At 39.8% G+C, this 11,346-nt stretch overlaps 1 protein-coding gene across 1 annotated transcript in view; it reads left to right on the forward strand.

Moving 5' to 3' along the window:
- The window catches only part of LOC124856576 (mucin-16-like), a 33,198-nt gene extending 22,179 nt beyond the window's left edge, over positions 1-11,019 (forward strand). The window contains exons 1-8 of the mRNA XM_047347166.1: positions 1-8,403; positions 9,070-9,185; positions 9,368-9,432; positions 9,548-9,747; positions 9,834-9,999; positions 10,102-10,263; positions 10,366-10,433; positions 10,525-11,019. The exon at positions 1-8,403 is cut by the window's left edge and continues 22,179 nt beyond it. Coding sequence (XP_047203122.1) covers positions 1-8,403; positions 9,070-9,185; positions 9,368-9,432; positions 9,548-9,747; positions 9,834-9,999; positions 10,102-10,263; positions 10,366-10,433; positions 10,525-10,574 — 9,230 coding nt within the window. The 3' untranslated portion in view covers positions 10,575-11,019. The remainder of the gene's footprint in view (positions 8,404-9,069; positions 9,186-9,367; positions 9,433-9,547; positions 9,748-9,833; positions 10,000-10,101; positions 10,264-10,365; positions 10,434-10,524) is intronic.
- The last annotated feature ends 327 nt before the right edge of the window (positions 11,020-11,346 follow it).

The following is an 11,346-nucleotide window of genomic DNA, read 5'->3' on the forward strand; positions in this document are numbered from 1 at the left end:
CGGAACATTCTACAGAATCAGCTTCCCAACCTACCACAAACAGACTGACAGGAACAACCAACATGGATCATTCTGACATGTCACCAGTGACCACTAACTTTCCATTGACATCTTCAGGAGACAGTGGTAAAACATCAGTAACAAGTACACATCCATCGGCAAGTCAAGAAACACTTCCAACAAAGTATTCATCAACAGAGATGCAGTCTACATCTGCTGTCACAATTTCCCCTACTGAAATAACACAATCAATATCAACGTTAACATCAAATGGACAGAGTGTGACAACAACCATGGATCATTCTGAATCAACATTTTCCACCAAAGATAGAGAGTCATCCCACACTTCACCTTCCAGTAGTCCTCCTCTCACTACTGAGTTGACTCAAGCATCTCCATCTCATGCTACTGATGCAACTGTCACTGGAACCACAACAAATTCAGAACTATCAAGCAGCTGGGGAACGTCAGCAATAACAAAGGTCTCCTCTAACACAGAACATACATTTATTACTACAACGAAATCCACTGGAACTTCAAGCCCAAGCATCTCTGATTTTAGCTCCCAGACTTCTCAAACATCTTCAACTCATACCACCAATACAACTGAAACCAGACCTACAACAAACTCAGAGGTGTCAAGTACCCCAGACCAACCTGCAACAAAGACCCCTTCTATAACAGTTTCAACATCTATTACAACATCATCGTTTAGCCAGGAAACACCAACAACAAAGGCTCTTCCTACTACAGTGACTGGGTCCACACCTCAAACAATGGGAAAGTCCACTGAAACTGAACATTCTACAGAATCAGCTTCCCAACCTACCACAAACAGACTGACAGGAACAACCCACATGGATCATTCTGACATGTCACCAGTGACCACTAACTTTCCATTGACATCTTCAGGAGACAGTGGTGAAACATCATTAACAAGTACACATCCATCGGCAAGTCAAGAAACACTTCCAACCAAGTATTCATCAACAGAGATGCAGTCTACATCTGCTGTCACATTTTCCCCTACTGAAATAACACAATCAATATCAACGTTAACATCAAATGGACAGAGTGTGACAACAACCATGGATCATTCTGAATCAACATTTTCCACCAAAGATAAAGAGTCATCCCACACTTCACCTTCCAGTAGTCCTCCTCTCACTACTGAGTTGACTCAACCATCTCCATCTCATGCTACTGATGCAACTGTCACTGGAACCACAACAAATTCAGAACTATCAAGCAGCTGGGGAACGTCAGCAATAACAAAGGTCTCCTCTAACACAGAACATACATTTATTACTACAACGAAATCCACTGGAACTTCAAGCCCAAGCATCTCTGATTTTAGCTCCCAGACTTCTCAAACATCTTCAACTCATACCACCAATACAACTGAAACCAGACCTACAACAAACTCAGAGGTGTCAAGTACCCCAGACCAACCTGCAACAAAGACCGCTTCTATAACAGTTTCAACATCTATTACAACATCATCGTTTAGCCAGGAAACACCAACAACAAAGGCTCTTCCTACTACAGTGACTGGGTCCACACCTCAAACAATGGGAAAGTCCACTGAAACTGAACATTCTACAGAATCAGCTTCCCAACCTACCACAAACAGACTGACAGGAACAACCAACATGGATCATTCTGACATGTCACCAGTGACCACTAACTTTCCATTGACATCTTCAGGAGACAGTGGTGAAACATCAGTAACAAGTACACATCCATCGGCAAGTCAAGAAACACTTTCAACAAAGTATTCATCAACAAAGATGCAGTCTACATCTGCTGTCACAATTTCCCCTACTGAAATAACACAATCAATATCAACGTTAACATCAAATGGACAGAGTTTGACAACAACCATGGATCATTCTGAATCAACATTTTCCACCAAAGATAGAGAGTCATCCCACACTTCACCTTCCAGTAGTCCTCGTCTCACTACTGAGTTGACTCAAGCATCTCCATCTCATGCTACTGATGCAACTGTCACTGGAACCACAACAAATTCAGAACTATCAAGCAGCTGGGGAACGTCAGCAATAACAAAGGTCTCCTCTAACACAGAACATACATTTATTACTACAACGAAATCCACTGGAACTTCAAGCCCAAGCATCTCTGATTTTAGCTCCCAGACTTCTCAAACATCTTCAACTCATACCACCAATACAACTGAAACCAGACCTACAACAAACTCAGAGGTGTCAAGTACCCCAGACCAACCTGCAACAAAGACCCCTTCTATAACAGTTTCAACATCTATTACAACATCATCGTTTAGCCAGGAAACACCAACAACAAAGGCTCTTCCTACTACAGTGACTGGGTCCACACCTCAAACAATGGGAAAGTCCACTGAAACTGAACATTCTACAGAATCAGCTTCCCAACCTACCACAAACAGACTGACAGGAACAACCAACATGGATCATTCTGACATGTCACCAGTGACCACTAACTTTCCATTGACATCTTCAGGAGACAGTGGTGAAACATCAGTAACAAGTACACATCCATCGGCAAGTCAAGAAACACTTCCAACCAAGTATTCATCAACAGAGATGCAGTCTACATCTGCTGTCACATTTTCCCCTACTGAAATAACACAATCAATATCAACGTTAACATCAAATGGACAGAGTGTGACAACAACCATGGATCATTCTGAATCAACATTTTCCACCAAAGATAAAGAGTCATCCCACACTTCACCTTCCAGTAGTCCTCCTCTCACTACTGAGTTGACTCAACCATCTCCATCTCATGCTACTGATGCAACTGTCACTGGAACCACAACAAATTCAGAACTATCAAGCAGCTGGGGAACGTCAGCAATAACAAAGGTCTCCTCTAACACAGAACATACATTTATTACTACAACGAAATCCACTGGAACTTCAAGCCCAAGCATCTCTGATTTTAGCTCCCAGACTTCTCAAACATCTTCAACTCATACCACCAATACAACTGAAACCAGACCTACAACAAACTCAGAGGTGTCAAGTACCCCAGACCAACCTGCAACAAAGACCCCTTCTATAACAGTTTCAACATCTATTACAACATCATCGTTTAGCCAGGAAACACCAACAACAAAGGCTCTTCCTACTACAGTGACTGGGTCCACACCTCAAACAATGGGAAAGTCCACTGAAACTGAACATTCTACAGAATCAGCTTCCCAACCTACCACAAACAGACTGACAGGAACAACCAACATGGATCATTCTGACATGTCACCAGTGACCACTAACTTTCCATTGACATCTTCAGGAGACAGTGGTAAAACATCAGTAACAAGTACACATCCATCGGCAAGTCAAGAAACACTTCCAACAAAGTATTCATCAACAGAGATGCAGTCTACATCTGCTGTCACAATTTCCCCTACTGAAATAACACAATCAATATCAACGTTAACATCAAATGGACAGAGTGTGACAACAACCATGGATCATTCTGAATCAACATTTTCCACCAAAGATAGAGAGTCATCCCACACTTCACCTTCCAGTAGTCCTCCTCTCACTACTGAGTTGACTCAAGCATCTCCATCTCATGCTACTGATGCAACTGTCACTGGAACCACAACAAATTCAGAACTATCAAGCAGCTGGGGAACGTCAGCAATAACAATGGTCTCCTCTAACACAGAACATACATTTATTACTACAACGAAATCCACTGGAACTTCAAGCCCAAGCATCTCTGATTTTAGCTCCCAGACTTCTCAAACATCTTCAACTCATACCACCAATACAACTGAAACCAGACCTACAACAAACTCAGAGGTGTCAAGTACCCCAGACCAACCTGCAACAAAGACCCCTTCTATAACAGTTTCAACATCTATTACAACATCATCGTTTAGCCAGGAAACACCAACAACAAAGGCTCTTCCTACTACAGTGACTGGGTCCACACCTCAAACAATGGGAAAGTCCACTGAAACTGAACATTCTACAGAATCAGCTTCCCAACCTACCACAAACAGACTGACAGGAACAACCAACATGGATCATTCTGACATGTCACCAGTGACCACTAACTTTCCATTGACATCTTCAGGAGACAGTGGTAAAACATCGGTAACAAGTACACATCCATCGGCAAGTCAAGAAACACTTCCAACCAAGTATTCATCAACAGAGATGCAGTCTACATCTGCTGTCACATTTTCCCCTACTGAAATAACACAATCAATATCAACGTTAACATCAAATGGACAGAGTGTGACAACAACCATGGATCTTTCTGAATCAACATTTTCCACCAAAGATAGAGAGTCATCCCACACTTCACCTTCCAGTAGTCCTCCTCTCACTACTGAGTTGACTCAAGCATCTCCATCTCATGCTACTGATGCAACTGTCACTGGAACCACAACAAATTCAGAACTATCAAGCAGCTGGGGAACGTCAGCAATAACAAAGGTCTCCTCTAACACAGAACATACATTTATTACTACAACGAAATCCACTGGAACTTCAAGCCCAAGCATCTCTGATTTTAGCTCCCAGACTTCTCAAACATCTTCAACTCATACCACCAATACAACTGAAACCAGACCTACAACAAACTCAGAGGTGTCAAGTACCCCAGACCAACCTGCAACAAAGACCCCTTCTATAACAGTTTCAACATCTATTACAACATCATCGTTTAGCCAGGAAACACCAACAACAAAGGCTCTTCCTACTACAGTGACTGGGTCCACACCTCAAACAATGGGAAAGTCCACTGAAACTGAACATTCTACAGAATCAGCTTCCCAACCTACCACAAACAGACTGACAGGAACAACCAACATGGATCATTCTGACATGTCACCAGTGACCACTAACTTTCCATTGACATCTTCAGGAGACAGTGGTAAAACATCAGTAACAAGTACACATCCATCGGCAAGTCAAGAAACACTTCCAACCAAGTATTCATCAACAGAGATGCAGTCTACATCTGCTGTCACATTTTCCCCTACTGAAATAACACAATCAATATCAACGTTAACATCAAATGGACAGAGTGTGACAACAACCATGGATCATTCTGAATCAACATTTTCCACCAAAGATAGAGAGTCATCCCACACTTCACCTTCCAGTAGTCCTCCTCTCACTACTGAGTTGACTCAAACATCTCCATCTCATGCTACTGATGCAACTGTCACTGGAACCACAACAAATTCAGAACTATCAAGCAGCTGGGAAACGTCAGCAATAACAAAGATCTCCTCTAACACAGAACATACATTTATTACTACAACGAAATCCACTGGAACTTCAAGCCCAAGCATCTCTGATTTTAGCTCCCAGACTTCTCAAACATCTTCAACTCATACCACCAATACAACTGAAACCAGACCTACAACAAACTCAGAGGTGTCAAGTACCCCAGACCAACCTGCAACAAAGACCCCTTCTATAACAGTTTCAACATCTATTACAACATCATCGTTTAGCCAGGAAACACCAACAACAAAGGCTCTTCCTACTACAGTGACTAGGTCCACACCTCAAACAATGGGAAAGTCCACTGAAACTGACCATTCTACAGAATCAGTTGCCCAACCTACCACAAACAGACTGACAGGAACAACCAACATGGATCATTCTGACATGTCACCAGTGACCACTAACTTTCCATTGACATCTTCAGGAGACAGTGGTAAAACATCAGTAACAAGTACACATCCATCGGCAAGTCAAGAAACACTTCCAACAAAGTATTCATCAACAGAGATGCAGTCTACATCTGCTGTCAAAATTTCCCCTACTGAAATAACACAATCAATATCAACGTTAACATCAAATGGACAGAGTGTGACAACAACCATGGATCATTCTGAATCAACATTTTCCACCAAAGATAGAGAGTCATCCCACACTTCACCTTCCAGTAGTCCTCCTCTCACTACTGAGTTGACTCAAGCATCTCCATCTCATGCTACTGATGCAACTGTCACTGGAACCACAACAAATTCAGAACTATCAAGCAGCTGGGGAACGTCAGCAATAACAAAGGTCTCCTCTAACACAGAACATACATTTATTACTACAACGAAATCCACTGGAACTTCAAGCCCAAGCATCTCTGATTTTAGCTCCCAGACTTCTCAAACATCTTCAACTCATACCACCAATACAACTGAAACCAGACCTACAACAAACTCAGAGGTGTCAAGTACCCCAGACCAACCTGCAACAAAGACCCCTTCTATAACAGTTTCAACATCTATTACAACATCATCGTTTAGCCAGGAAACACCGACAACAAAGGCTCTTCCTACTACAGTGACTAGGTCCACACCTCAAACAATGGGAAAGTCCACTGAAACTGACCATTCTACAGAATCAGCTTCCCAACCTACCACAAACAGACTGACAGAAACAACCAACATGGATCATTCTGACATGTCACCAGTGACCACTAACTTTCCATTGACATCTTCAGGAGACAGTGGTAAAACATCAGTAACAAGTACACATCCATCGGCAAGTCAAGAAACACTTCCAACCAAGTATTCATCAACAGAGATGCAGTCTACATCTGCTGTCACATTTTCCCCTACTGAAATAACACAATCAATATCAACGTTAACATCAAATGGACAGAGTGTGACAACAACCATGGATCATTCTGAATCAACATTTTCCACCAAAGATAGAGAGTCATCCCACACTTCACCTTCCAGTAGTCCTCCTCTCACTACTGAGTTGACTCAAACATCTCCATCTCATGCTACTGATGCAACTGTCACTGGAACCACAACAAATTCAGAGCTATCAAGCAGCTGGGGAACGTCAGCAATAACAAAGATCTCCTCTAACACAGAACATACATTTATTACTACAACGAAATCCACTGGAACTTCAAGCCCAAGCATCTCTGATTTTAGCTCCCAGACTTCTCAAACATCTTCAACTCATACCACCAATACAACTGAAACCAGACCTACAACAAACTCAGAGGTGTCAAGTACCCCAGACCAACCTGCAACAAAGACCCCTTCTATAACAGTTTCAACATCTATTACAACATCATCGTTTAGCCAGGAAACACCAACAACAAAGGCTCTTCCTACTACAGTGACTGGGTCCACACCTCAAACAATGGGAAAGTCCACTGAAACTGAACATTCTACAGAATCAGCTTCCCAACCTACCACAAACAGACTGACAGGAACAACCAACATGGATCATTCTGACATGTCACCAGTGACCACTAACTTTCCATTGACATCTTCAGGAGACAGTGGTAAAACATCAGTAACAAGTACACATCCATCGGCAAGTCAAGAAACACTTCCAACAAAGTATTCATCAACAGAGATGCAGTCTACATCTGCTGTCACATTTTCCCCTACTGAAATAACACAATCAATATCAACGTTAACATCAAATGGACAGAGTGTGACAACAACCATGGATCAATCTGAATCAACATTTTCCACCAAAGATAGAGAGTCATCCCACACTTCACCTTCCAGTAGTCCTCCTCTCACTACTGAGTTGACTCAAACATCTCTCGCTCACACTACTGTTTCAAGTATATCAAGTATGACATCGTTGCACCCATCAAATAGTCAAGGAACATCTGAAGTCACAATCCCATCTACAGATTCCTTTTTCACATCTATGGAAACATTGACTTCTTCAGATCCAAAGTTAACTCAGTCAGCAATAACAACAAATCACACAACACCAACATTTACTGATAATGTTCAACCAACAATATCCACTGTCACTCAGCTTCCTGTCAGTGGTCTTACTACAACAAAATCTGATGAGATCATGACAAACTCTCCAGAAACCACATTTCTTACTACCACCTACCCGACGTCTGCAGCATCTGTACACACCATTTCTGAAGCAACATCCATTTTCTACCCATCAACGACTACAAAGGCTCAAACTCAAGCTTCGGCAACTATAACTTCAATTGTCACAACCGATGTGCTTAAACCAACTTCCCCAATTTCTTTACCTTCAAATCCTACTTCTACAATTGATGCAACAGTTCCCCATAAAACAACTCCTCTTACTGCTACAACTTATGGAAAAACAGCCGAACAATCAAGTCTGAGTCCTGAAACATCTCAGTCAATACCATCAGCTTCCACGGCTGTAGTCACATCAAAGGTCTACAGTAGAAACACAGCAAGAACTGTAAGTGAGCCAACATCACCTGCTGAGTCCTTCTCAAATACTGCTGCCTCTGTGTCAACACTGTCTACAACACCTCAGTGTAGCAACTGTCAGTGCAATGGGGGAACCTGTTTCTTTAATGTTACTCTTGATACCTGCCAGTGCCAATGTCAAGACTTTGTCTTTGGAAATGTCTGCTCTTTCGGACAAAATGACATAACTCCACAGATTGGTAAGATGATTTATCCCCACACTCATTTCGTTTAATGTTAAAGTTAGGTTTTTTGTTAATTTTTAATTTAATGTCAGTACTTTTGTCTTAGACAGCTCTTACAAACACAGATACTTCTCTGTTGCTGTGTTTTTGTGGAATGAAAAGTTCAACAACCTTTCTTTCATGGAATTGAAATAATATTTCCAGTTGCTTTACTTATCTTTGTCTTCATTTATAATATGTAAAATGCATTTTAAAAGTAAGGTCAAATCAGCATCATGCAAAACAAAGTGCAACTTTTACATTTTAATGGTTACAGCAAGTTTGTGGGCACGCAGTTAATACTGATTAGATTTAAAATTTGAAGTTAGTTTGTAATCTCAGTCAAAATGTATGTTGTATTATTTATAAAATACATTCTGTAAATACAGTATCTGGTTTACCAGTTTTGTCTTTCTCCAAAACATTTGTTCTCTTTGAATGCATGTCCCTATAAAAACATTTGTTTTACATTACTCCTTGACAAACTTAAACATGTGTTGCATTTGCGCTGATATTTTCCTGTTATTTACTATTTAAGCTAGTTACAGAATTTTAATGTTTAAGTGTATTTCCCAGGTTTTTGGGATATGTCAATAAAAGTACTGCAGTAAGATTATAACAATTTCACCTTTTATTTTTCAGCTCTGCCAACTCGGAATGCCAGTATTACTTTGGAAATCTTCATTGATTTTCAGGATGCTTTTAAGACTTTAGGTTCACCTGAATCTTTGGCATTTATAAAGAAATTACAACCACAGGTAGAGAATTTGTTTTTCATTTTTAATTTTCATAGTTGGATTTTGCATTGTTAATTAACTTCTGTGTTTTATAATGTTTGTCAAGTCTCCAAGAATAGTTACATGGCATTACTGCAGATGTTTCTTTATGTGTTTTTGTTGATCATTGTCCAGAAATATAAATTGCATCATCTGTCTTTTAGCTGGAAGCCCTGTGCAAAAAGGCAGACCCAGAAGCCTATAAAGCTGTAGAAGTTGTGAAATTAACGTAAGTTTTCATCAAGCATTCCTGGTTAAGATCTGAGTAACATTTGGTAGTTTTTTAATTTGAATGCAGGGTTTTTGTCTCGTGTAAATAAGATTTTTATGATTTTTTACAACAGAAATGGAAGCATTGTCTCAGAGAGCATGGTGCAGTACAACTATCTAAACAATGAAACTCAGATACAGTTTCTCAACAATCAGCTTGACCGTGTGCTGACTGATATCTTAAATGACACAAGGAACCTCGTTAACATTTCTCAGGTTTTTAGGAGTAATGTGTCGTTTAACAGACTCACGTTGCAGCCACCTCTGATTACAAGTAGGTTTGCTTTAAAAAATAATGTCAGTAAATATTTCCTCTATGAATATATCTAAATTAAATTAACAATAATTTTCATGAAACAGGCATTGCAGATCTGAAGCCTTTGGTAAACTGCTCCCAGTTTGCCAATTACACTGCAGAGATCAGTGATGGGGTATGGCGGTGTGCTGGACCTTGCAAAACTAATCCTGACTACTGCCATCAACATGGAAATTGTTTAAATGACATTTATAAAGGACCTGTGTGCAGGTAAACTATAATATGCTTTTTGTCTCTATTGTAAGATTAAACACATGATCTGTTTTTCCCCATCATGTGACTATTGCTATTCTCATGTACTCCTTACGTCAGTTGCTATCAAAACAGTTTGGAGCAGTACCATGGTCCGAGATGTGAGTTTGTCAACAGAGGTCCAGGTTTCTATGGAGCACTGTTTGGATCTCTGGCTGTGGTACTCCTGATCAGCATCATCATTACCATTTTTGTTGTCAGGAGAAGACACAAAAGACGTTGGTGGGTTATTATAGCCTGGTTCCCCAACTGGTAATACTTACATTTGTTTTTGTTTATAATCATTGAGAGAAAATAAATTTTTCTTTTTTTGGTTATTTTTAGGAAAATAAACCAAATTGACTCACTGCCTTTCGAGGAAGATTTCTTTGATTTCTCCAACAGAAGAAAGGGTGACTATGCTGTTATATGTCATATTCATTAATCTGTTTTAAATTAAGGTTTTCAGAACAAAAAAACATATGAATATGTTTTTATTTCTAGGGAATCGTAACTTTGGATTTCAAGGCACCTACAACCCAAAGAGATTTTAGAAAATATTTAGGAGAAAATCAGGTATCCTTTTTTGCTTTTGTATTTCTATCTACATTTATAAATTTGATTAATAGTACTGTTATATGTCATGATAATACCATAAATAAGAACAAAAAAAAAAAAAACACTGTGAGGCACTGTTTCCTTATTCCCATGTATACTTACAAATAAGTTCTGAACTATTAAAGTGTGGTTTTTTGTTTCTTTGTTTCTGCAAGTTAAAACTAAGATGAAGGCTGCATATTTAAGAAATGTATTTAAAATGCTTAAATGCTAAAGAAAAGACACCACAGAAGAAACTGAAGAAATGTGTGAGGTGGAAACAATGTTAAGTAATGTATTTGCAAAAAGTTATAATTTCTTTGACATTTTTCATAATGACTGTAAGTCAGTGTACCCTTTATGTTACCTCAAAAAATAAAAATAGTGTCGTTTGATTTGTAACAAATGCCCTCACTGCAACAACATTAGTAATAATGGTGTCTAAACTTCAGATAACAGACCATGTCCTCCGCTCATTTATCATTTCCCTCCATGTCTGTATAACCACAACACCATGCCTCATCTCATTCCAGAATATTAAGAACATTATTATCACTACCCTCTTTTCCCACCTGTCCAGAACTCTGATTTCTGATTCTTCTTCCACCCCACATAAGCTGGCCTCTCAATATACAGATAGTTTTAACATTGTTCTGAACTGTCTTGCGCTGGTGATAACCAAAATGTAACCTTCTCCCGTACTCCCCCCTGGTTTACCCCTGAACTCCA

Source organism: Girardinichthys multiradiatus, chromosome 20 (assembly GCF_021462225.1).
Source record: "Girardinichthys multiradiatus isolate DD_20200921_A chromosome 20, DD_fGirMul_XY1, whole genome shotgun sequence".
Taxonomy (NCBI): Eukaryota; Metazoa; Chordata; class Actinopteri; order Cyprinodontiformes; family Goodeidae; genus Girardinichthys; species Girardinichthys multiradiatus.